At 40.8% G+C, this 27,920-nt stretch overlaps 1 protein-coding gene across 3 annotated transcripts; it reads left to right on the top strand.

Moving 5' to 3' along the window:
• Positions 1-404: 404 nt before the first annotated feature.
• Positions 405-14,698, top strand: SLC38A2 (solute carrier family 38 member 2). 3 transcript variants are annotated; one of them, XM_047064914.1, is made up of 16 exons: positions 405-711; positions 1,918-2,034; positions 2,348-2,429; positions 2,577-2,692; positions 5,577-5,650; positions 5,737-5,829; positions 5,959-6,040; positions 7,452-7,534; positions 7,931-7,989; positions 8,102-8,269; positions 8,929-9,008; positions 9,123-9,223; positions 9,807-9,931; positions 10,273-10,417; positions 10,539-10,636; positions 11,697-14,698. In XM_047064914.1, exons 2-16 carry the CDS (start codon positions 1,919-1,921, stop codon positions 11,793-11,795), a joined length of 1,521 nt encoding a protein of 506 aa, XP_046920870.1. In that variant the 5' UTR covers positions 405-711; position 1,918; the 3' UTR covers positions 11,796-14,698. The 3 variants fall into 3 exon arrangements, with proteins under 3 accessions (XP_046920870.1, XP_046920869.1, XP_046920871.1); XM_047064913.1 differs by having other exon boundaries at positions 406-711; positions 1,837-2,034; XM_047064915.1 differs by lacking the exons at positions 405-711; positions 2,577-2,692 and having other exon boundaries at positions 1,942-2,034.
• The last annotated feature ends 13,222 nt before the right edge of the window (positions 14,699-27,920 follow it).

The following is a 27,920-nucleotide window of genomic DNA, read 5'->3' as shown; positions in this document are numbered from 1 at the left end:
GAGAGTTGGGTGGGCGGGATGTGTCCCCAAAAAGCCTGGAGGAGAAAGCAAAGACTGCTGGTAACTCGCACGGAAGGGAAATGAAGCAGAAGGCTCCTTAAAGACAACCGCATGTGTTGGGCACATATCGAGGTTGACATGAACAGGCCAAGATGAGCATGGGGGGTCTTTCCGGGCTGACTAGGAGACCGGAGAGAGTGGGGTTTGGCTCTCCGGAGGGCGGGGGGCGCCAGCGGGCGGAGCTACGGCCCCGACTGGGCCGCGGGTAGAGGGGTGGGACGGGGCGGGGCCTGCGGGCCCGGGCGGGCCGGGGGCGGAGCCCAGGTGGTGTTGATATACAAAGAGACAGCACCCCGGCGGCTGCGGCCCCGCCCCCTAACGCGTCCTCCTGGGCGGCCGCTATAACCCGCTGCTCGGCGGGCAGCTTCAGAGTCGCGCGACGCCGCCGTCCTGGAGCACTTTACCCACAGCACCGCTGGCAGCCGAGCCACGCGTTCCCGTACACTCGAGCCTTTCCCTTGAGACGGCGGACGCCGGACGATTGGGGCGGCAATTTGCCATTTCCTTTTTTTTGCTAAAATTATTTTTCCTGCCTATTGTTGGGTTTTTTTTTTGGTTTTGTTTTTGTTTTGCGATTTTTGTTTAGCTGAGAAAACCCCACTGAAGGCGTTTTCGTGACGTCTCCGGGATACGAGAGCCGAGACCACCGAGGTAACGCGCGCGGGGGCGTCTGTGCAAAGGGCGCGGGCCCAAGCGGGAGTGGGGGAGGGGCGTCCGGGAGGGGCCGCGGCTGGAAGGCAGCTGCGGGGGTCGTTTCCTCCCAGGACTGGCGTTTGTGGTCGGCGGGGCCCGTCTTCGACCCCGGCCCGTAAGGGGGTCGCCGCCCTCCTCCGGACGGGGGAGGGGCGCGGCGCGGGGGCCGCGTGCCCGCCGGGAGGGGAGCCGCATCCTCCCGTTAGGGGGAGGGGAACCAGCCCGGCCCGCGGCCCCGCTGCGGCAAGTCTTGTGACTGATTTGCATTAATAAAAAAATTAAATCGAGGGGTCCTGGAATTTGGGAGCAGCGGAGGTGGGTTCGGGCTTCTGGTATACAGAGGCCACGGTTGGGGAAGACGGGCCAGGAACATTTGATAATCGGCGATCGATATTGCATCAGTTTCCTTTCCGGGCATAGGAGGGGCCAGCCGGGCGAAGCGCTCGCGAGCCAAATGCCTGTAGACGAGTGTGCTCGAGGGCACGGGCGTGCGCGTGTAAACAAACCCTCGCCGCCTCTGCTTGCTGGGGAACGGGTGTTCTCCCCTTCTCGAGAGAGGACTCCTGTCAGCCCTTTATGCCCTCTTCGAGTCCGCTATGTGCCGCAGAGGCAATTCCCCGTGTGGGGACCGTGGGCACGAAAGGACGGATTACGCGCACTGCTGTTGCAAATCCTAGAAACGGGGAGCTGTGCGCCTGGGGTGCGCGCACACCTAACCAATGCCCGGCGTGCCTGTGCACGACCAGAGACGCTGGAGGAAAAGCAAAACAGCCCCCTTGCACCCCACTCCTCACACTTGGGATAATGGAGAGGGTGCAGTACCAAAATCCGTTGGAGAGGGTCCGGAGGGCACGGGCCTCTGCGGGCACATCGCCGCGGTGGGACCATCTTTGTTCTTCGCGGCTTCGCTGTCTGTACTTTTCCGCCCCTTGGCGCGCCCCCGCCCCTCTCGCTCGGCTGGTACTTTTCCACTCGCCTGGCCGGGGATGAATCAGCCGCGCTGCGCCTCCCCGCGGCGTCACGTGACCACGGCGGGCGGGCGGGCGCTGCAGTCCTGACGCGCCGCCTCTACCTTCTTCGCAGGCAGCCGCGCGGGCCGGTGCACTGCCAAGGACAAAAGGAGCCCAGTGTTGATCGCTGTACCCTATTTCCTCCCGGTGCCAGCATGAAGAAAGCCGAAATGGGAAGGTTCAATATTTCCCCGGATGAGGACAGCAGCAGCTACAGTTCCAACAGCGACTTCAACTACTCCTACCCCACCAAGCAAGCTGCTCTGAAAAGGTAGGAGAAGTTGTGTGCTTTTTTTCTTAAAACGGCTTGGGGGGGGGGGGGTCCGGGGTTCTTTACCCCCGACTCTGCTTCTGTTGCTTTAATTTACTGTAGCATTTGGAGAGTGTGTAATCTCTGAAAGAGTATCCGATTGTCGCAGTGACAGTATTTCGTGTGAAAGTCGACTCCTACTTAATTCTTAGGCGTTTTACTAAAGGTGTGTGACAGCACTAAAGGGCAGTCTGTGTTCAAGCATTCCGTTGTATATTTCAAAAACAGTTCAGGTTTACCCTTTTTCTTTTTTTTTTTTTTTTTAACCTCACAGCCATTATGCAGATGTAGATCCTGAAAACCAGAACTTCTTACTTGAATCGAATTTGGGAAAGAAGAAGTATGAAACAGACTTTGTAAGTTGAAAATAATAATTTGTGTGTCTGTGGCTTTATGGAGTAAAAGAATAGTTTTTCGTTTAGATTTCAATCTAACTTGCCCAAAGCTGGTTTTCTCCATTTAATTATTGTTATATGTTTGGTTATCGTTTTCCCTCTATGTAGCATCCAGGTACTACTTCCTTTGGAATGTCAGTATTTAATCTGAGCAATGCGATTGTGGGCAGTGGAATCCTTGGGCTTTCTTATGCCATGGCTAATACTGGAATTGCTCTTTTTATGTAAGTATGTGTAAGTAGTGAGTCTGCCATGCAGGGCAGTTAATATGACAATAAAACATACTTTTGGCTCCAGAGATGGAATTTACAGTTGAAGTAGTTGACTTAAAAATCATTTGTGTGAAATTTAAAATGAAAAATCCAAAAACCTCTTTATTCTGATGTGTAACTGCATGATACCAAGAAAGCCAATTAGGAAGAAGTAGGACAACACTTAAAACTAATAATTAAACCAACAGTCTTTAAATCAATTGGAATAGTTAAAAGTTGTAACGGATTGAATTGTGAAGAAGAACTATTGATAAATCCAAGGTGGTTAGAAATTTTGTTCTGGCAAAATGGAAAGCAAAAATACTAATAAGCATGGTACTTCCAAATTGGTTTATAAATGAGTTTCCCCAAGAACCTTTGCATAAGGAAAACAGACTTTTTAAAATATATAGGGTGTGGTGGTATTTGCTTAACCTGGAACATGTTTGTTCTAAGAAAAGTGAGTCATAATTTTCTGGACACTGAAAGAACCCATATGTGGTGTGGTTTTTTTGTTTTTTTTTTTCCTTTTTAATATTCATTTCTTTCAGGTCTGTGTGGTTGCTACATGCCATAGCAAAGAAATAAATATTTTAATAAGTACTGGCTTTTAAATGTTTTTTTTTTTTCCCTAGTTGCCCAATTAAAATTACTTATTCCAGTGCTTTCTAGCATAAATGCCTAGACTAGACTTTGGGGGCTATAGAAGACAGTGGTTGTTAACTGATGTGGGGTCACTAATCCTTGGAAAATAAGACAAGTGTGGACATTATGTCCAGAAAAGAAGAAGTACAAAAGTACATGTAAATTTGACCATACATTTTCAGTGATGTCTGTATCATAGCTGTTAAGTACCTATGGGCTCCTGGCTAAGGCAAGTTCTGTGGAAGATAGTGTGATTTATTGTGCAGATGAGGAAACTATACCTTACAGGGAGTATGGGATTGTCCCTTTTGTGACAGATGTGTTTTAGTTAGCTGCCTGGTGCCATCTACTCAAGTTATTTTCTCCAGCAGAATAGCATGTTCATGAAAGGAAAAGCAGACCTTTGCAAAGTTCTGCTTTGTGGTGAAATTCCACACTGAAGTTAAGCCTGGCTTTGAGCATTGGAAGCTACGATTCCAGCAGCTTGCTTCTTTAGCATGAAGCTTTTGAGAATTCTTACTAAGGGGAAGGACCAGGAATTTACATCGAAAGGACCCTAGAGTTTCAAAGTTTTTACTGGGGAGCTTGAATGGCGTCTTTGTTAAATATTTGAAGTCCTTCCTGGCTCTTATTATAAAAATCAGAGACAGTCTTTAACGGCTGCTGGTATGGTTATATGTTATAATTACACAAGACAAAATGGGGCACCTGTTTCATAAGTGAAAACAAAATTCTGATGTTACCCTTGCACTTTTGAAATTACCTATACTTTGGTAAAGTCTCTGTTTGATTAACCTTTTTAATAAATGGTTAAATAACATCAGGAGTGATGAAGTGAGTGTTTAATCCCATCAGTATCTTACAAGGTATATTTAGAGGATATAGAGGTATGGAGGTAAATGGGCCAAAAGCCACGTGGCTGCCATAGTCTGGTTAAACAACTCTAGCTACGATTATTAGGCAGACTCAGTCTTGAAATTGAAAGTGACCTCAAAGGTTATGAAGTCCATTCATCCCTCATTGTAATTTCAGTGTAAGAAAGAAGGGCTGAATTTGTCAACATACTTTGAACATTGCTTTTGATTACACCAACAACTTTGTACAGTTAGAAGTAAAAGTAAGGCTGATGGTGTCATTTTTCCACCTCAAACTAGACCCCATGAAACTTGTGGCATGAGAATGGCAGTTTTAATGCAACCACCTAGGTTTTAACTAACAGACATCCGGTTCTTTGCCAGACCTGATATGGTACCATATTCAGTGTTCGTGTACAGAATCAAAAAAAGGGGCTCTTGTTTGCAGAGTTTTCTGTGCTTTCTCTGGTTTTGACTTTTTTTGTTGTTGTTCTTTTTAATAAAAAGAAATCCATACTTTTCTTGGCTTGCCCAGGAGGGGAGGAAAGTAAAGCTGCAATGAGAAAGAACTTGTGCCCTTAAAACTAAGTGACATTAGGGAACCTTTAGTTCCTCCCTATTTTTTAACTTTTTTTCTGTTCCACCAGATGGAGGGGAGGAGATAGCCCAGTCAACTGATAGCCTGCTTGTTCTAGCACAGGCATTGTTTAACTTTGTCATATTACTGGGCCTGTATTTACACCATGGTGGGCAATATGGTATATTGTCACAGTGGTTACTTCTCTGACTTGTGCCCAGTTGTTTGTAAAGCTGTGCCTGACTATCTCTTTTCCCTTTATAGTCCCATTCCTCCTCCTATTTATGTAGTCCAGGTGGTCTCAAGATCTTTCCTGAACCTGTCTCGGTTGCATTTCACAAGTGCCTTGTGGGCTGGGTTTACTGGCAGATAATTACCACCATTTTATAGATAAAAGGAACTATTAAAATGCAGAGAAGTGGCAAGGATACAGTTAAATATTACAGTGCCAGAATCAAAGTTCAAGTCTCATGAGTCCACCACCTTAAAGTTGAGCTTTCCTGGGTCTCCCGACACCCTTGAGTCAGGAGGTAAACCCCTGCTTTAACCAGTATTGTAGAACTAACACCTGAGACACGGTGCAAGTTTTTAGTACCAGGTAAGAAAAGATGACACTCTAGCCAGGAGAGTAAACACCAGTCCTTGGAGGCTTTCTGTCTAGCGCAAGAACTATTAGGACACGTTACGTTCCATATTTAATGTGTAGCTACAAGCAAAAGAATGGTCTTTAAATACAGCTGTGCTTATTGATAACCCTGTGCCTTTTCCTTCTCTTCATCAGAATTCTCTTGACATTTGTGTCCATATTTTCCCTGTATTCTGTTCATCTCCTTTTGAAAACTGCCAATGAAGGAGGTATGGTAGCATTCTTGAGATTTCTAAAACAATTTATGCCTGTCACGATTTTCTCCCTTCATGCTTCTGTGTTCTTCATATTACAGGGTCTTTATTATACGAACAGTTGGGACATAAAGCATTTGGATTAGTTGGAAAGCTTGCGGCCTCTGGATCAATTACAATGCAGAACATCGGAGGTAAGGATTTTTAAAAGGTGATTTGGGTAGACTTTTTGCTCTTTGTGTAGCACAGAGTGGTGACACGTTACTTTCGGTGTCACATGCCACATTTTGCACTTGTAATGGTATAATTTTGTTTTCCTCCAGCTATGTCAAGCTACCTCTTCATAGTGAAATATGAGTTACCTTTGGTGATCCAGGCATTAATGAACATTGAAGATACAACTGGGTAGGTGCTAAGTAAGGTTACTCATAAGAAAAATTATAGTCTAAAATGGTTAGATACATTTTATCAAAGTTGGATACAAAATAATTACCAATAATTTTTCCCTAAGTGTTCCTGTTGAAATTGAGCAAGAAGTCCCCCATCAACTGAGCTGAACTCTTAAGAAAGAGGGCAGGTTGAAGCTAGTGCTGTAACTCTGAATAACTTCTGTAACCTGTGTGTGAAAACAGGTTTTCTAGAACTTCACTTTTTTATATTCATTGAGAGATTGTAGCTGAATAACACATACTCCAACCTAAGTCAGGTTGAAGCTTTGAGTAATGTTAAAGACCAATCCTGTCTGATTTTTTTGTAAATTTGAAATTCTTAAAGTTTAAATCTGTTCAAAATGTATAATACCAGAAAATGTATGACCACACTGACCACACTGTGGAAACCTTATCCTTGTAGCAAAGTTATTCCTCCCAGTGGAGGAACAGGTTTTTATCTAAAGTAAACATGGGGAAGGATCATTCACTTGCCCGCCTGCAGCTCATTATCTCAAAGTAGAGCAATGTGGTTATCTCTTTGGCTTGAGAAATTTAATAAGCCACCTTAAACACTAGTTTTCTGTGGGGTCTTTGTTGCCGAAGTAAGTGGAGTAGAATTCACAGGGCATTTAGAGTTTGGAAACGGCTATTTAAAAGTGGGTATGGTTGATTACCTGGAAAGGAAGAGACCTCGTTAGAACTCTTAGGACACATGGGTAATCTTTTCTCTAAGTTCAGAAGGGACCTTTTGACTGTTTTTGGAGTCAAGGTGGGTCAAGGTGTCACAACATACTTTTGACAACCTGGAATAAATCCTGGTTTGGGGAATTGGGTTTTGTTGTCTTTTCTTTGCCTGTGTATTTTACCTAAGTATGAAAAAGTCTCCTTGTTGACGTGTTGAATAAGTACTTGTGCTAATGGATGTCTGAAGGAAACTTGTTTTAAATTTTCTTGTCTCTAGCATTAAAAATTGCAGGCTCTAAAGCTATCTGTTACAGAGTTGGTGTACAATTCTTCTAAAAATGCTTCAAGATAAGATTACTGGCCTAACAATGCTGCTTTGTTCCTTACATTAGTATCAAGCCTTTAAGAAGCATTTTATGTTATGAATCAGCTGGCAGCCTTCCCAGAGCAGACAGTGGGACAAAAGTTATACTGTTCACACCCCATTTCTAACCTGAGTGAATATTCAGCTAGCACAGAGTTAGACATTTATTCCTGCCTATGCTCTGTCTGTGAATAAGCGGCACTTTTTCCAAACTTGTCTTTTTTGTGTGTTTATTTTTATAGTATTTCTATAAAGTGAGTCCCAGGAGAAGATGTGTCTAACGTTCTGGGGATTTTCGTGATTGGTTTTGACCTTGTTTCTCTTTTCTTTAATTCAGACTGTGGTATCTGAACGGTGACTATTTGGTTTTGCTGGTGTCGCTGGTGCTTATTCTTCCTCTGTCACTGCTGAGAAACTTAGGTGAGCAAACTCCTCTCAAAAGAATTGAAATGAGCCTCTCACCAGCTAGTTGGCTTGCCCTTAATAGAAACGGAAAGCCAAAAGGTCCCCAACACATAACTTTGGAAGCGGGAGAATACACCCCTGTGTAGGCCTTTCAAAATCCTATGGCCAGGGGCTAGAATGTCTTGTTGACATTTGATAATATCTCTGCTTCATAAATAATCATACAAAATGAAAGTTTCCACTCTTTCAGTTATTTATTTTTACATAATTCTATACCTGGGTATATAAGAATTAGAAATTTCATATTGTGTTCATACTAAAGTCTTCTAGGCAGCATTGAGTTATTTAGTTGAGAAAATATATTTGCTTGCAATCTGCTGAATTAAAGTTTAATTTCTGCCCCTCTTACAGGATATTTGGGATATACCAGTGGCCTTTCCTTACTGTGCATGATGTTCTTTCTGATTGTGGTAGGTATAATTTTTCTGTAACACTAGAGATTCTCTTATGAGCCCAGTCACACTATTCAGTTTAACAAATGCAAAATTATTCCATTTAACAAATGCAAAATAATGTTTTCAGGTGATTTGCAAGAAATTCCAGATCCCTTGTCCTGTGGAAGTTGCCTTGATAATTAACGAAACAGTAAACAGCACCTTAACACAGCCAACAGCTTTTGCACCTGAGATGGTATTTAATGTGACTGATGATGATACTTGCAAACCACGTTATTTTATCTTCAACTCCCAGGTAACTGAATATAGTCTTTATTTCCTTAAAGTAAGATTTTAGGGGGCACCTGGGTGGCTCAGTCGGTTGGGAGTCCGACTTCAGCTCAGGTCACGATCTCGCAGTCCGTGAGTTCGAGCCCCGCGTAAGGCTCTGGGCTGATGGCTCAGAGCCTGGAGCCTGCTTCTGATTCTGTGTCTCCCTCTCTCTCTGCCCCTCCCCCGTTCATGCTCTGTCTCTCTCTGACTCAAAAATAAATAATAAACGTTAAAAAATAAATAAATAAATAAATAAATAAATAAATAAAGATTTTAGGGAAGAAGAGAGGGAAACTCTCCACCAGAAATTAATTCCCAAGGAAAAGGGAGGAGAGTTAATAGCTACTCTTCAACCATGAGTAGCTAGTTATTGAATCATTGAGGACTGAGAAGAAAGCCGTAGGTTTGTATCTTAATATAGATGGAGAAATGAACTAATCCTATGATGTTAATAATTGACACATTTAGAAGTTAGGATGTTGGTCACACTTAGTGAACAGATTAGAAGGGAATCTAATTATGCAAGGGAGACTTTGAGGTTCTGATCCTAAAATTCATTAATACAAAATAGAAGCTGCAAAACTGTGGTAACACAACGTGTTCCATAAGGATTTTAAGTAAATTTTTACTTTTTTTTTGCAGACTGTCTACGCTGTGCCAATTTTGACCTTTTCATTTGTCTGTCATCCTGCTATTCTTCCCATTTATGAAGAGCTGAAAGGGTGAGTGCTTTACTTATTTTTATATACATTCATTGGGAAAGTTAGAAAAGTATTAGATTACTGCGATAACTACTGCTAAAATACAGATTTGTATTTTTCTCTGAACTTACACAGCCGCAGCCGTAGAAGAATGATGGATGTGTCCAAGATTTCATTTTTCGCTATGTTTCTCATGTACCTACTTGCTGCCCTCTTTGGATACCTGACATTTTATGGTAAATAATGTCTGGATTTCAGAAAAAGACACTTTGTGAAATAAAATCGATACTTTCTTGTGTATAATCTATCACTTGTATTCTGTCTGTTTTGGTATATTTCATATCTGTGATGAGAACCTGAATTTGGAGCTTTAGACTATAGGAATATAGTGTATTTAATCTGTGACTTCTCAAGTCCAGGTTCATCTCATTAGTCATGTGATGGCATTTGTATGTGATGCGCTTGCACCTAAATTCATCCTCCCCACCTCCTCTTCCAATCACCTTTCTGTTATACAACACAAACTGTAAGCCAGACCATGGGATTTAGCTATTTAGCTCCTGTTGTTTTTGATGGGGGTCATGTGGCTAAATCTGCTTGGTATTTAGGAAAATTTCCCTTCAATGTTATTTTAATTGCATTAACCCTAATTCCAAATTAATCTTATTAGCCTCTTAGTTTATAGTCATTTTGTGAGTAGCTAATAACTGGTGTAAATTTGCTGTAAGTTAGATTTGTTAGATTTTCTACCTGATCTCTAGAGGAAATGGCACACTTGAAGCTTTTTTTTTTCTTTTTTTTTTTTGTCTTTCCCCATAGAACATGTGGAGTCAGAATTGCTTCATACCTACTCTACTATCATGGGAACTGATATCCTCCTTCTCATCGTTCGGCTGGCTGTGCTAGTGGCTGTCACTCTGACAGTACCAGTAGTGATTTTCCCGGTAAGTAATCCCCTCCCTGCTCTGCTTTCATTCAGTAGGAATGTGTTTTTAAACATGTGGAGATTTGTGAGCAACACCAAGTTGATGGTCGTTTTCGAGGGATTTTTTTTTTTTTTAATACTTTGTAGATTTTCCAAACATCTTGGGGCATTTTTTCCATAATTGAAGATCTAAAATGATCTTCCGGCATCCAGATGTTAAGGAAACAGCAGCAGAGGAAGGGACACAATTTAACAATTTAGAAAGCTGCTTTTTTAGATATATTTCCCATTATTTGGGATTTTTTTCTCCCATTAATTCAAAGCTGGAATTGCAATTTCTGTATGCGTTTTCTTTTGCAGATCCGGAGTTCCATAACTCACTTGTTGTGTGCAGCAAAAGATTTCAGTTGGTGGCGTCATAGTCTCATTACAGTGTCTATCTTGGCGTTTACCAATTTGCTTGTTATCTTTGTCCCAACTATTAGAGACATCTTTGGTTTCATTGGTAAGTCTGAGCAAGTGTCAGAAGTTTTTTCACATATCAGGGATTTTAAAGTTTAAAAAATGAATGACAAGCGACTCACTGATTTGTCAAGACAATTTGTCAAGAAAATCTTCTTTTACAGGTGCATCTGCAGCTGCTATGTTGATTTTTATTCTTCCATCTGCCTTTTATATCAAGCTAGTGAAGAAAGAACCTATGAAATCCGTACAGAAGATTGGGGTGAGTGAGATACCCTGACTACCAGAAACTGTAATCTTCTAACCAGAATTTCCTCACCTGGTTTTAATTTTAGTCTCTTAGCTGTTTGTTGTGGTTATACTTATGAGTTTCTAGCAAATAGTTCTATAATGGTATATTCTGCATACAGGTGGAAGGTTGGGGGACGGGCGGTGAAAGACCATTTTGCTTCTAATACAAGCCTAAGTTAATTGCAGGAAAGCTGTTGAGATATTTTAGAGAGAGGAATAGAGATAGAGTGGAGATACTGACTCAGCTTTCAGTAGTAGTTTAACTGGTGTTTGCTGGAGTGCCCCTTGTGACAGACACTCAAATAGGCCTTCTTGTTAAAGGAGAGAACAGAACTAACCATCTTCAAAGCAAAGCTGTGGGGAGCTGTCACAACACTTCAAAGTGCCATAACGTACTTTAAAGTGGAATAACAACTAATTTTACAAAGAATATGATATGTTAACTGGTGGTGGGGCTATTTAGGGAGAAGACTGCTTTTTAGTTGTTACTCTGCTACAATTCAAGTCTGATTAAAGAACTAGAATTGCTTATAAAAAAAAAACCTGCCATCTTGTTTTATTCAAAATACATAGTGGCAATAATTGCAGGGGGTAGAATTAGGAGTAAAGTTACTCCTGTCTCTTTGGAAAACTTCTGGCCCTGATGCAGGCTGCATTTTAGGATGACTTCGGTTTGATTCTGTGATTGAAGTTTTTGCTTTAAAAAATGCAAAAAATCCAAAACAAAAAATCAGTCCCATTCTATTACATGAAGGAGTTTATTAAGCAAAGAACATTTATTTACCTTTTCATTTGAGACAAAGGAATGAAAAAGCAAAACTTTGGAAGATTTCAAAACTAGACTTATTTTGTACTGCAGGTAACCCCCTGGTACCTTAACAACAGTTTAAATATCTTTAGCAAGTTAGCAAGGTATGTGAAATGCTGTCAGCGTAATTTTAGTAATTACAAGACTGTTTTTAAAAGTAAGAAGGAATGTTGAGTGGATATATTTCTTTGCTTGCTGATCAATTTCTCTTTGCTCATTGCAGGCTGTGTTCTTCCTATTAAGTGGCATAGTGGTGATGACCGGAAGCATGGCCTTGATTGTTTTGGATTGGGTGCACAATGCCCATGGAGGTGGCCATTAACTGGCACCACTGAAACTCCCATAGTCCACTTGATGCCAGTGTTGAGTCAACTCAACTCACTATGAAATTTCACCTAATGTTTTCAGTTTCACTTCCTTTTGAAGTGCAGATTCCTCGCTGGTTCTTCTGAGTGCAGAATAAGTGAACTTTTTTTTTTTCTTTTTAAAGAAATTATTCTGTATACTAGAAATGGATATTAACAACAAAACCACGAGTCTCGGGTTAATGGAAGTGACAATTTTATTCCATTCCAGAGAATGGACGAACTCTTAACTTTTATCAAGCCACATGTTTGGCTGTGTCATTGTTTAACTTGGATATTTTATGATTTTACTTGAATGTGCCTAATGGAACCATTCGATGTGAGAAACAGTTCTTATTAATTTACAGCAAAGTATTGAAATAACCATTGAGGAAAACACTATTATGTTTTTGTACCAAAAATATTTAAAGACCTCAGAAGCACTATTTTACTTTTAAAAAAATTGCTTTTTTTTTAAAACCTTCTCCAAAAACAACTGTTAACAAATTCCATTAAGAAAAACTCATTGGTATTTAAAAACAAATGTTAGTATTATGAAATTATTTGCCTTTTTGTAGGCATAATAAGCCAAATACTTTTTTTACCCAAAAAATTTTTAGAGAAAATGATGTAATGAAAAATTGTACCATGAATAGGAGCATAGTTTTTTCCATTCAGACTTCACCATTAAAGAATAATTGAATATTGTTATACCAAATCAGGTGAACTTGTTCATCACTTTTCTTCTGTGGCCCCAAATAATTTGCTTCGTTCAGACTGAGCTATTTATGGCTTCAGTCTGTTAGAATGGAAGATACAATGCAAATATTTCTGTGGAAAGTAAAATAACTAATTTTGAGGTACCAAATAGTGCAATTGGGTAAAACAGGGTTTATTCAGTTGCATCTGTCTCCAGAGTTGTATTGACAGCTCTGGGTTTTTTGGGCCAGCCCTTTTTTGACATTGCTTCCAGCAGTGGAAAATGAGCATTTGATGGCTACAGGCCAAAACTATTGTATCCAGAGAGTGCAACTTTTCAAAATGCTCATCTGCTCCTGGAAGTGTGAATTACTTGATAATGTATGGCTTAGTTGTGTTCATGTTTTGTCTACAGTAGAGGTCTAATTTCACAGGTTACACCGATATTTGGTATAAGTTCTCTTTGTATAGGCCACTGGGTTTCTCATGCAGTAATTTTTTAAAAACTCATTTGCACTGGATTGTCATCTCATTCTTGTACAACACAGAATTGTTTACATCCAACAAGTGGTTAGCTAGGGAAACCAGTGCAACCTGAGTGTAAGGAGTTGGTCCAACTGCATGTGCACCCTGCCATTTCAATGCCAGTTAGAAGTGAAAAAAATTACTTGGCTTTAAGAGCACATTTATTGTACGTTATGGTGTATGGTGAATATATTAAATAATGTGGTACTTTGCTCATCAGGCATAATGTCTAAAATCCAGTATATACATAATTCCATTAGTGGTTGAGGGAAGCAAATAATGGAATCATTAATTGGTCATCTGGCTCTTAAGGTTTTCTCTTGAACTAAGCATTTCTAGTTGTAGGCAAGGGCCAGAAATGTGGCAGACATGGTTTTTGTTACACATTCTTGTATTATATGTGAGTAAATTGCAGACAGGATGTGTCTGTAAAGACCCTTGTGGATGGAACTGGAAGACGTCTTGTAGTGCTACATTGGGTGAAACCAATGGTCCATTTTTGTTTCTACAAAAATTGAGTAATTGGGGACCATCTAGAAAGGCAGTGAGAAGATGGATTCTACAGCACTGCTTTCATTTAATTGGGCTTTGGCACTCCCTTCAAATCCAGAACCTCACCTCTAGTTCAGACCGAGAATTGGCACTTCTACTTGAGTTCCTGGAAGGATTGCCGACTTTGTATCTGAGACCTGCCAGGGAATATACCAAGTAGAGTTGTTTTCTACAGTTTACATCCTTTCAATGTGGGAGAAACTACCATGGCAACCAGAAAGGAATGGAAAAAAGAATTTTCTTCTCACAGCGAATTGATGTGGGGAGGCTCCTTCAATCCTCTTTGGCTGTTTGAGGTTCAAAATGAACTGCCTAGAGTAAATTCCATTGCATGATATTCTTGGAGCTATCTTGTCTGCCTTGAGGTTCCTAAACAGTGAATTCCCATTAATGAGCAGTCTTCAGTATTAAAACCACTGTCTTGTCACCTCATTTTGCATTACTGTCTTCCGTGGATGTTTCAGTTATAACTGTAATGTTATTTATAGAACAGCATTAATCCATTAAAGCTAACCTATTTTTCAATATTTATGATAATCTGTACATACATTGTCTGTCCATATGTATTTGTAATATATAATGTATATAATGTCAGGTTTGGGTCTGGGTTCAAGTGTATATATTCCTGTAAGTTTCTTAACTGCATTTTGATGAATTCACATTATGTATCTATAAGAATTGTCCCCAAAGTACCTGTACAGAGATTTCAATATAAACAAATTGACAAATTATGTAAACACTAAAACCTTAAAGTATTCTTTAAGTTGTATTTGCAATAAACAGACTGGATGAACATCACATTTTTTCATGAAAACTTGGTGCAAATTCAGATATCTTATTTAAATTTTAAATAAGGTCTAATTTTCAAAATGCAGTAGTTTCAAAATGTGATCTAGTGTAATGAAATCAAATGTGATCTAGTGTAATGAAAGATCTTTGAGAACCTGGGTGTGTTAGCTTTATGTATATAGTGTAAATAACCCCACTGTACTGTTAGAGGCCAACACTTCCACTAGGACTTGTTGGCAAAGAGTGCTACACCGTTTCAATGAAACAATGTATGTTTGTTTTAACTGAACTAAAATAAATACATGCTTAATCCTGAGTAGTCCGTGTTTTCTTTGAGGTAATGGGATAAACAGTCTCTGATGTATTTTACATCAGGACCTACTGAGGTGTCCATATAATGGTAAGGAGTATGATGAGAATGGTCAGAAAAAAGTTTTCAAGTTCCTAAAAGTGTGAAGAGGGAAGGAAGAACCTGCTGAAAGGCCTCCCAAGGACCCAGAGTTGGGCCTGCTATGGGTAGGCCAGTAGTGCATCAGGATCACCTGGGAGCTTTTTATGAGTGCAGCTACACAGTCTGATTCCATAGGTCTGGAGGGCAGCCCACAGGTCACCCCCACCCCAGAAACCTACCCCAGCTGATGCTGAGGCACAGATAAAACTAAGGGGTGCTGAAATAGGCCTAGGAAGAAGTCCTGTGGAGTTCAGCTTAGGTGAGGTCCCAGGAAAGCAGCACTGTGGCTGCAGACGAAACCGCAGACAGGCTGAAGTTTATCTGAGTGACACTAGATGGGAGAGGGGTTGCTAAGATACACAACGGTAGTTCAGGTATGGCCTACTGATAGCCTTCAAAGCTTAGAGCATGTGCAGTGAAGTATCCAAGGCCAAAACAAAAGAAGATACAGCACCAGGTGTGCTTGGGAGTGGTTGCAAAGGCCACAATTTTTCTGCAAGTGCAATGGTTAAGTGGGAGGGCATTATTTGTGGTTAGAAAGTAGAGCAGAATATGCAATACCTCCGAATTAACAAAAGGCTTAGAGGTGTCAGTTACTCATCTGAGTGTTCATTGCACACCTACTGCATACAAATAACATGCCCTTGGGAAAGATGATGAGGTTGTGTGTCACACTCCAGTTTTAACAGAATCCAGACACTTTGAGCCATTCCAAAAAGAAAAGGGATACCGAAATGAAGCAGAATACCAATTTAATCTGAAACTAGGGATATATTTGGTGGGTAGGTCCACTCAAGAGATGAAAATACAGTTCTATAACCAGGTAGTTAGCTATTCCCAAAAGATCTCTCCAGTAAACCCGAGGAATATTCTAGGAACACTTCTAACTAAAGAACAAGAGCAGTCTGTCCTGACTTGGCAATACTCTTTCCTGGACAATTGGCTTAGTTAAGTTTCTGGTAACAGTAAAGAAAATCCATTTAAATTAGGTTAAGCAAAAATGGTGGCAAAGGAAGAGAACTCGGAGATCAGGTACCTCAGAGAATTAAAAGAAAAACAGGCTTCCGAAAGGTCAAACACGAGATTTGTTCCAGAGACCTCAGTGACAGAAACATGTGAGACTTCACTACAGAACTCTGCAGTTAGATTGTGAGCAATTTCCTCAGCCAACTTCTCTAGATAAACATTGGCTAATACTGGGTCCTGATCTCTACTATAGCCAGGTTGGCAGGGTGACACAGGACAAAAAGGGCTACCAAGACCCAGCCCCGTGATTGGGAGAACAGTTCCCCGAGGAGGAGGAGGAGGAGGAGGAGGAGGAGGAGGAGGAGGAGGAGGAGTGAAATGGTCATGGGCTGGAAATAGGGTCACCAACTGTCACAGCTTTAGCACTAGAAGTACTGCATTCTAGGAAACCCCTCAGTCCATTCAAACTGGGATGGTTGATCACCCTAGCTAGCAAGGCATACAGGAAAGTGATAAAACGGCTTTGCAGTACTGATAATCTCATTTTCTCTAATTTCCTTTTTCTAGCCTCCCAGGGAGAACACCAGTCTTCTTTTACAACTCTGCCCCAAATCAATGGATTATATCTTCCTCAAATTACTTTTTTTTTCTGATTTCCCCCCTCCATGAGTCGTAAGTTTCATAAGAGCAGACACCTGTCTTTTCATTAATATATCCCCAACATTCACAACAATCTAGCACATCACACAGAAGTTGAGAAAAGGCTCCAAGTTTTAAGCAAAAATTTACTAAATGCTTGTAAAATAAATACAGCAAGTACCATGAAATTAAACACTCTGACTTAAAAGATAATAGTTTCTTCATCTTCAACCAATAGCCTATGACAGGAAGGCTTCTTGCCTAGCCTGTGATCTGCCTCCAGGTGGCAGAAGCCATCTTTAACCTCTACTACATACATGTGATTTTGCGGTGGTGAAATCTATTTCGAATCCTAGTCAGACTTGGTTGTGTTCCACATATTGTGAGGGAAAAGTTCACACAGTAAGTCTGGTTGCTTACTACTTATGTCTTCAAGGGAACCATGAATGTCTCTTGGCCAACTCCTGGGAATGTGGACCTCAGAAAGTTTTTTATGCTAGTGGCTAATGGTATTGTTACATATACCTAAAGCAATGGACCATGCTATCCTGGCTTTTCAGGTTGCTCTACACAGACACCAAGATTAATGACATGCACCTGGTTTCATTGTTGAGATCCTGAGTTTTGGTTGCCAAGACTGGTTGCCAAGCAGAATATGCCTACGTAACCAGTCCCCCATAAAAGCCTTAGACCTTGAGACTCATTTTGGCTTCCCTGAGCAGAGACATTCCACACACATCCCTGTAGTTCACTGCTAGAAAAAAAGCACTCATTCCTGTGTGGCCTCAGACAAGGAAGTTCTTAGGACCCTGTGCCGGACCTCTCTGGATTCCAATGTTACGTATCCTTTTCCTCTTCCTTTTGCTCTGTACCCTTTGCTGTAATAAATCTCAGTAGTGAGTATTACCGGCTATTGAGTCTTGGGAGTCCTTCTGGTGAATCACCAGATGAAACATGTATGGTGTCTGTTTCTTGTCTACACCATCAGTTTACAAACCTCAGTATCTCTTGCCTTCTCCACGAAGAATCTACTCACAATGAAAGCCTCAAAGCATCACTGAGCAAGTTTGACTAAATATTGTTTGGAATGTGGGTGTTCAGAGGATTGGACAGTAAAGGAGATTTTTTACATTACATGTCCTACTGTGTGCCACTTCATAAAATACCATTTGACACATTTCTTCTCCCAAGTCCCTTTGGCTGTGCTGTGCACAAGAGATTCTCTGTCTGGCCTTCCTCCCACAACACACACACAGCCTGTCCTTGATGCCCATGAGCAATTCAACTCTGTCTTTGAGCAATTCAACTCTGTCTTCAAACCTGCTTATCCTTCTCAAACGAACAAAAGTTTTGAAGTCATTAAGACTCACTTTCCTGAGATGGCATTTTACTGGACACATATTTACTGGACTCATCTTAGCAGTCTTCCTAACCACTTACTTTCCCTGAAAGAAGTTCTGGTAAGTTCAACTTCCTTATATGATTATATTAAAAATATCTGATGTAGGGGCGCCTGGGTGACTCAGTTAGTAAAGCATCCGACGATTTCAGCTCAGGTCATGATCTCACAGTTTGTGAGATGGAGCCCCACGTAGGGCTCTGTGCTGACAGCATGGAGCCTGCTTGGGATTCTCTCTCCCTCTCCTTCTGCCCCTCCCCAGGTCATGCCCCCCCACACACACACACACTCTCTCTCTCTCTCTCTCAAAATAAATAATACACATTAAAAAAATATATCTGATGTAAGGTCCAATCTATCAATGAGATAAAAGCAGAGCTGTGTGGGTTGAAATGGTGAGGGGTGAGGTCTAGAGCCTAACGGCTCTGGCTCCCAAACCCTTTCTACCTGCTTCATCTCTCCACCATGGCCCACAAGGAGCTACTTTAAAATCTAAAGCCCCATGAACATACTTTGAAAACATGAGTCTAAGTTCTTTCAGAAGAACAAGACCCCGAGATACCAAGAACCTGCTGGCCTGAAGTTCAACTACTGAGTCACCATTTTCTAATAGTCTCTTTCTCCCTTATTGACAAGATGGTGGCCCAGGCATCCCGTCTACAACCCGATCATCTTTACCTCGGAACAGCCCACTAATCTCATGATTGACACTGGGTCACACAGAGGCCAAGTCTCCTTGATATGTATATATTGCTGAGGAAACACTCATGTCCTTCCAGGTATCTCTAATGTGGGACAGGTAAAGAAATCAAAGTAGAAAACAGACATAGATGTTGAACAATCCATTTCCTGTCCCCGAGTCAACAATGATGCCATTGCCAAGAATCGCCTTCAGTTCACTGAAAGAAGGTGTGGTCTTTTCAAAAAGGTAGGGAGAGAAATCTTTGAAAAAAAAAACAAAAACAAAACTGAACTCTGGTTTGATCTAGTTCTAGGGGTCTTTAGTTTTAAATGGACAACTGAGCACAAACAAATCCTGTAAATCATCTGTTTCTAAGGGGCTTGGGACATTACTTCTAGGTCCTCAAAGTAGAGCTTTAAGCTTCTAAAGCTATATACATTGTTACTAAAAATGTGGCAAAATCACACATCAATAAAATTTTTTAAAGAGAGGCATCTGGTCAACAGGCAGTAAAAGGAACCAGATATATTGAAGAGGCCTATTTTAAGGATGTAATTCCAGTACGCAACTGTTTATTTTTCTTGAGGGGAAAAGCATCCCATAAGTTTTGGTAAATGATGAATTTTCTTTCAGTGTCTCCAATTTACTGCAGCCTATCATGGAATCGTGCTGTTTTCCAAGCCAAAAATAAGCTATATTTCTTTTTATTTCCTTTCATTTTCTTTGTATTTCTCCTTTAAAGTGACTGAAAATCTCAAGAGATATGAAACTCAGGGTTCACAACCTTTTTGCTCCAGAGAGAGGGATTGTATTTTTAAACTGATCCCTAAATAGAAAGATCCAAAGAAGGAAATATGTGGAATATGAAAATCTCTTCTCAAAATGCATGAGAGCCTCATAAATTTGAAAACATTTTTCTCTCATAAACTGTTCCAAAAAGAAATGTTTAGTACTTACCGCCTGTACTAAAGGCAATGAAGCAAGAGAAATTCCTTCTTGCTTGTGAGAGAGAACCTAGTGAATTGCATTTTAAACAAGCACCCTTTTTTTTTTTAACACACACACACACACACACACACACTACACTTAAAGGTCTGGGGGAAAAGCATAACCTTGTAGTTGTGCAAAGACAGGTTCAAGTTCTGGTTTGCCATTGCTAGCTGTGTGATCTCCAGAAAGATCTCCTTAACCTGCCAATGGCCCAGTTGCCTCACTTTGTAATAAAATCTAACGTAATTCACATCATTTAGTACTTACCACCTGCCAGGTGCCATGCTGAGATAATCACGACAATCCCCTAAGGGAGGGGCTTTTTGTTTTTCAATCCAAATTTTACCGAAGAAGAAAGTGAGGCTTACAAATCCAGTCTCAACCTTAAGAGATTATGTAACTTGCCCAGAAAGTGAGGGAGTGGAGACTCAAGCCTCAGTCCTGATGTGCCATTAATTAATTTGCTCCCAAAGTAAGGATGAATGTTATACGCCCATTTTTAGGGTTGTTTTGGAGATGGAGTGAAATAACCCAGAAAGTGCCTTTCACTGTGTATATCACACAATGGAAAACTGTAAACATTGAGAATGAATAAACTACAGTTCATTTTAGTAATACCTTGAATGAAAAATGCAAGGCCTCAGAATATCACATACTTGCAGCATTATGTTCTTTTCATAAGTTTCAAAACAACAACTAAACAGTATCTAGACCAGCCTTACCTATGTGCTGGATACGATTAGAGAGAGAGTGATATACGCAACATTCAAGACAGTGGTTGTTTCAGGAGGGTTCTGCAAAGGGCAGGGTGGGGCAAGTATGCAGAGAGATGGATGCTTGTGGTCAGTGCTCTAGTTCTTTGGTGTTGGGGGTGGGGGGTGGGAAAACCGACAGACAACAGGTGGCCAACTTGAACCAATGGTGAATGTGACTGATTAAGTCAATTATGTGTTTCTGAGGCTCACAACAAGGTGACTTTTACATGTCCGAACTACATGAAATTGTCAATTTTTTCTCAATTTTCACCTTCACAACTGGAAATTTCAAAATTAGTTTTGAACTAAAAAGATCTAATCAATAAATATTGGGGTTTTTTTCTATTTATCCCTTCTTGAGCTTGCTTAATATGATGAGGTGCTTACACAGACTGTAGCACCCTGAACTCATCAGTGCCCCTCAGCCGAGGCTCCAAGGAAGACAGGTGTCTCCATCCCACTACAATTTTTGGCCTCTGTGTCCCAAGGACTCTGTCAAAGTGATAAGTTCATTTGGGGTGCTGAATAATCATTGAATTAATGGTCACTCAAAATCTCAATGCAGTTCAACGGGAGAAGAAAAAGATTACGCTGTGTGGAGAGTAAGTAGAGGGGACTGGGCACAGAGAAGTGAATCAGAACAGATCTCAGGACCCGAATGGTTGGTTCCTGGTCATCCCGCCTCTCATAACAAGGGGATGTGTCTTGCTGCTTTGACATTTCCTCTGTAATGTTGAAGGCTCTTCAGGGTCCCTGAGATCCCAGTTTTGGAATCCATGCCCCATGCTGGCACCCGCTTTCTTGCCTTCTGACTCAGCCTGGCTCCTGGGACTCCATCTTTGACTTCTGCAGCCATTCTCTGACAGCAGCTCCCTTAGACTGTCAGGCTTGGCTGTCAGTCCCTATTTCTGACATCTGTGCTACATCCCTTGAGTGACAGGGCCCTGCCTGTAACTCTTGGCTTGTAAGCCTTCTCGGATGGTTTCAAGCCACTGCCATCTCTGGAATCCACCCTGGGATTCCAGCCTTGTCTGTCGCCATCCAATCCATTCCCCACATTGCATTCAGACTGATTTTTCCACAGAACAAATGTGATCATGTCAGTTCTCTTTTTTATTTTTTTTAATGTCTATTTATTTATTTTGAGGTGAGGAGGGGCACAGAGTGAGAGAGAGAGAGAGAGAGAGAGAGAGAGAGAGAATCCCGGGCAGGCTGTGAACTATCAGCACAGAGTCCGACTCGGGGCTTGATCACACAAACCATGAGCTCATGACCTGACACAAAATCAAGAGACAGACACTCAACCAACTGAGCTGCCCAGGCGCCCCTGTCAGTTCTCTTTTTACAACCATCTGTCAGCACGAAGTCCCAAATCTCAGTGGCCCTTCCTGGCTGGGACTTCTTCCACCTCTCCGGCTTTGGATCATAGCACATCTCCCTCCCCTTACTCCATATCCCAGCCACAAAGAATTATTCCCAGTACCCACCATGCTTTCATACACTCCATGTCTTCACACTTGCTTTGTCTTCTGCCTGGAACACTGTTTCCTGCTCTTCTTCTCCCCGTCTTTTCATCAAGACTCAGATCAGGCACTGCCTCCTCCATTGTACCTTATGCGCTCTCTGAGCATGTGTCTGGTGGTTCTCTAAGACTGTCTCACTGTCCACACCTGGGCCACTAGACTCAAGTTTCCTGAGGTCGGAGACTGTGTTCCTTGGCCCTGCACCCCAACATCTAAGTGCTGGCATAAGTGCTATGTTCACATTTGCAGAGTTCCTTAATAGAATCCATCACAGCCCCATTTCAGATCAAGTCCTTGGCTGGGTCTTAGCCTAACCCTTAGCAACGCCTTCAGCTTCCAGAAGACTCCATGTGTCAGCCTCTGAGTTAATCATTAAGCATTCAAATATGGAGAAAGCTTTTCCTTCCTATAAGAAGTTCACAATCAAGCCAGGGGAACAAACCAACAGTTAACTGCACTTTAACATTAAAAGTGTTATCACAAACCAGTACAGTAAATAAGAGATAATGATTTAGTGGTTTAGGATTAAGAGAAGGCCTGAGTCCACAACTGGATTTGCATTCCAATCTGCACTTCCTAGATGTGTGTCCTTGACAATGTTATTTTCCTCAGCCCGAGTTTGCATCTCTGTCATGGGGGAAATTGTACATAGCAGGTATAGAAAATATGGTATTTGGAGGGAGGGTTACCATGGTAAAATTTACATAACGTAATATCTATCATTTTAACTACTCCTAAGGGTGCAATTCAGTGCCACTAAATACATGCACAATGTTGTGTAACCATCACCTCTCTCTGTACTCAAAACTTTTTCAATATCCCCATTTCATTATCTCTGTATCCATTAAACAATAGCTCTCCCTATCCCCTCCCCTCAGTCCCTAATAACCTTTATCCCACTTTCTGTTTCTATAAATTTGTTTATTCTAGGGACCACATATAAGTGGAACCATATTATATCTGTCCTTCTGTGTCAGGCTCATTTCACTAAGCATAATGTTTTTTTTTTTAACTTTTTTTTTTAATGTTTATTTATTTTTGAGACAGAGAGAGACAGAGCATGAACAGGGGAGGGTCAGAGAGAGGGAGACACAGAATCTGAAACAGGCTCCAGGCTCTGAGCTGTCAGCACAGAGCCCGACGCGGGGCTCGAACCCACGGACTGCAAGATCATGACCTGAGCCGAAGTCGGCCGCTTAACCGACTGAGCCACCCAGGCGCCCCAAGCATAATGTTTTTTGGGTCTATCTATGTTGTAGCACATAACAAAATTTCATTCCTTTTTATGGTTAAATAATATTCTATTGTACATATATACCACATTTTGTTTATCTGTATCCGGTAGATACTGGTTGTTTCCACCTTTTTGGCTACTGTGTTATGAACATGGGCATACAAATATCTGTTTAAGTCCCTGCTTTCAATTCTTGTGGATATATACCTAGGAGTGGGATTGCTGGGGTATATGATAATTCTAAGTTTAACCTTCTGAGAAACTGTCAAACTGTTTTCCATAGTGGCTGTACCATTTTACACCCCTGTGAGCAATGCCCGAGGTTTCCAATTTCTCTAATCTTCACAATCTTCACTTGTTGTTTCCATTTTTAAAAAATTATAGTCAGGGGCGCCTGGGTGGCGCAGTCGGTTAAGCGTCCGACTTCAGCCAGGTCACGATCTCGCGGTCCGTGAGTTCGAGCCCCGCATCGGGCTCTGGGCTGATGGCTCAGAGCCTGGAGCCTGTTTCCGATTCTGTCTCCCTCTCTCTCTGCCCCTCGCCCGTTCATGCTCTGTCTCTCTCTGTCCCAAAAATAAATAAACGTTGAAAAAAAAATTATAGTCATTTTAGCAGGTGTGACTTCAAATAAGAACAGACTGCAGCTTCCTATACTTGATGCATGATTCATGGAGAAGCTAGATGGTCTCTTTGGACATGAAAGATAGGACTCCTCCTTCTCTATCCTTCTGGCCTAGTCTGGAAAATTGGAAAAAAAGGTACAATTAAGGGAGAACCAAAAAAAGGTGCGGAAGTGGAGAATTAAAGAAGGGTTGAGAGTAAAGGGAGTCGGGAGAAAGGAGAGAGTCCACCTCAGAAAGCTGAGGTACTACAAGAGGCAGCCAGAGGACACGTTCTGAGGATGAGAATGGCCACGGGACTTTTAACAAGAGCAAAGTAATAATCTGAAAAACAATTTTGTAAGTTGCTTTTGTTGTTGTTGTTGTTTTCTTGAAAAGAAAACAAACGCCCATGGTATAAATTAAAAGCCCATCTTTCACTCCTGAGCCCTAACCCTCCAGTTCCCTTCTCTTTAGGCATCTGCAATTAGCAGTTTCTTGTGCATCCCTTCAGAGATATTTGGCATAATGATCAATTTTATAGTGCATGTTGTGCTGCAATGCAATATGCCACTTTATTTTTCTCAAGACTTTGGTAAAAAATCTGCTACCTGCAACTACCTTATGCTAATGAGTGTGGTGAAGTGAAAGAAAAGGCCTATGTTCCATGTTTGATATAAAGCTGAGAGGTGACACAGGCAAGAGGAAAGATCCAAGTGAGGTCAGGAATTCAGGAGGAATGGAAAAATAAAAGCAAGAAGACACTATGAAAAAAAAAAAACAAGCTCTCGGAAGGGCGCAGAAATCCTGGGGAAGACAGTTATGGTAAGGGCTCACGTGATATTGACTTGTGTGCTAACGACACAAAGATCCCGGACTCCTGGAAGACTTGGGGAGGTTCATTCAACCAGATTTGTGTTAAACAGACCTACACATGACTTATCAGGATTAAATGAAATAATGTGGGTAAAGTCTTTACCTTAGCACAGATAGATAGTAAGCCTTCCATAAGTTACACTTGTTGTCATCATCATTTATTGATTATTTGTTATTTGCAGAAGCAGGGACTACAAAGATATAGTGCCCTTAAAGAACTCAGACTGGTGAGGATAACAGATAAGTGGATCATCAAAAAATCAACAAGGAAACAATGGCTTTGAATGACACACTGGACCAGATGGACTTAACAGATATATTCAGAACATTTCATCCTAAGGAAGCAGAAAATACATTCTTCTCCAGTGCACATGGAATGTTCTCCAGAACAGACCACATACCGGGGCACAAATCAGCCCTCAGCAAGTACAAAAAAGATTGAGATCATACCATGTGTATTTTCAGACCACAACACTACGAAACTCGAAATCAACCACCAGAAAAAATTTGGAAAGATAACAAATACTTGGAGACTGAAGAACATCCTACTAAAGAATGAATGGGCTAACCAATAAGTTAAAGAGGAAATTAAAAAGTGTATGGAAGCCAATGAAAATGATAACACCACAACCCAAAACCTCTGGGATGCAGCAAAGGCGGTCATAAGAGGAAAGTATTTAGCAATCCAGGCCTTCCTAAAGAAGGAAGAAAGATCTCAGATACACAACCTAACCTTACGCCTTAAAGAGCTGGAAAAAGAACAGCAAATAAAACCCAAAACCAGAAGAAGACAGGAAATAATAAAGATTAGAGAAGAAATTAATGCTATCAAAACCAAAAAAAAAAAAAAAAATAGAACAGATCAATGAAACCAGATGCTGGTTCTTTGAAAAAATTAACAAAATTGATAAACCACTAGCCAGTTTGATCAAAAAGAAAAAGGAAAGGGACTTTTAACAAGAGTAAAGTAATAATCTGAAAAACAATTTTATAAATTGTTTTTGTTGTTGTTTTCTTGAAAAGAAAACAAAAGCCCATGGTATAAATTAAAATTAATTAATTAATTAATTAAAGAAATAAAATCAAGAATGAAAGGGGAGAGATCACAACCAACAGCAGAAATAAAAACAACAATAAGAGAATATTATGAGCAATTATATACCAATAAAATGGGCAATCTGTAAGAAATGGACAAATTCCTAGAAACATATACACTACCAAAACTGAAACAGGAAGAAATAGAAAATTTGAACAGACCCATAACCAGTAAGGAAATCAAATTATTAATCAAAAATCTCCCAAAAAACAAGAGTCCAGGGCCAGGTGGCTTTCCAGGGGAATTCTACCAAACATTTAAGGAAGAGTTAACACCTATTCTCTTGAACTGTTCCAAAAAATAGAAATGGAAGGAAAACTTCCAAACTCATTGAAGCTAGCATTACCTTGATTCCAAAACCAGACAGAGACCCTATTAAACCAGACAGAACTATAGACCAATTTCCCTGACGAACATGGATGTAAAAATCCTCAACAAGATATTAGCCAACCGGATTCAACAATACGTTAAAAAAATTATTCACCACAACCAAGTGGGATTTACACCTGGGATGCAGGGGCTGGTTCAATATCCAAAAAACAATTAATGTGATTCATCACATCAATAAAAGAGAGGACAAGAACCATATGATCCTCTCAATAGATGCAGAGAAAGCATTTGACAAAATACAGCATCCTTTCTTGATAAAAAAAAAAAAAAACAAAACCTCGAGAAAGTAGGGATCAAAGATCATACCTCAAGATCATAAAAGCCATATATGAATGACCCAACACTAATATCATCCTCAATGGGGAAAAACTGAGAGCTTTCCCCCTAAGGTCAGGAATAAGACAGGGATGTCCACTCTCGTCATTGTTATTCAACATAGTATTCGAAGTCTTAGCCTCTGCAATCAGACAACACAAAGAAATAAAAGGCATCCAAATCGGCCAGGAGGAGGTCAAACTTTCACTCTTCGCAGATGACATAATACTCTATATGGAAAACCCTCAAGAATCCACCAAAAAACTGCTAGAACTGATTAATGAATTCAGCAAAGTTGCAGGATATAAAATCAACACACAGAAATCAGTTGCATTCCTATACACCAACAATGAAGCAACAGAAAGAGAAATCAAGGAATTGATCCCATTTACTATTGCACAAAAAATCATAAAATACCTAGGAATAAATCTAACCAAAGAGGTGAAAAATCCATACACTGAAAACTATAGAAAGCTTATGAAAGAAATTGAAGAAGACACAAAAAAATGGAAAGATTCCATGCTCCTGGATAGGAAGAACAAATATTGTTAAAATGTTGATACTATCCAAAGCAATCTACATATCCAATGCAATCCCTATCAAAATAACACCAGCATTCTTCACAGAGCTAGAGCAAACAATCCTAAAATTTGTACAGAACCAGAAAAGACCCCAAACAGCCAAAGCAATCTTGAAAAAGAAAACCGAAGCAGGAGACATCACAATCCCGGACTTCAAGCTATACAACAAAGCTTCAATCATCAAGACAGTATGGTAGTGGCACAAGAACAGACACTCAAATCAATGGAACAGAATAGAGAACCCAGAAATGGACCCACAAACATATGGCCAACTAATCTTTGACAAAGCAGGAAAGAATATCCAAGGGAATAAAGACAGTCTCTTCAGCAAGTGGTGCTGGGAAAACTGGACAACAACATGCAGAAGAATGAACCTGGACCACTTTCTTACACCATACACAAAAATAAACTCAAAATGGATGCAAGACCTCAATGTAAGACAGGAAGCCATCAAAATCCTCAAGGAGAAAGTAGGCAAAAACCTCTTTGGTCTTGGCCGCAGCAACTTCTTACTCAACACGTCTCTGGAGGCAAGGGAAACAAAAGCAAAAACGAACTATTGGGACCTCATCAATATAAAAAGCTTCTGCACAGCGAAGGAAACAATCAGTAAAACTAAAAGGCAACTGACAGAATGGGAGAAGATATTTGCAAACAACATATCAGATAAAGGGTTAGTATCCCAAATCTATAAAGAACTTATCAAACTCAACACCCAAAAAACAAATAATCCAGTGAAGAAATGGGCAAAAGACATGAATAGACACTTCTCCAAAGAAGACATCCAGATGGCTAACTGACACATGAAAAACTGCTCAACATCATTCATCATCAGGGAAATATAACTCAAAACCACGATGAGATACCACCTCACACCTCTCAGAATGGCTAACTAACAACTCAGGCAACAACAAATGTTGGTGAGGATGCGGAGAAAGAGGATCTCTTTTGCATTGTTGGTGGGAATGCAAGCTAGTGCAGTCACTCTGGAAAACAGTATGGAGGTTTCTCAAAAAACTAAAACTAGGACTACCCTATGACC

The sequence above is a fragment of the Lynx rufus genome, unplaced genomic scaffold (assembly GCF_022079265.1).
Source record: "Lynx rufus isolate CCGP_SWC_20201006 ecotype Redwood Valley unplaced genomic scaffold, mLynRuf1.p SCAF_7, whole genome shotgun sequence".
Classification (NCBI taxonomy): domain Eukaryota; kingdom Metazoa; phylum Chordata; class Mammalia; order Carnivora; family Felidae; genus Lynx; species Lynx rufus.
Note: the sequence above shows the minus strand (reverse complement) of the source record. Positions and strands in the feature narration are given on the sequence as shown.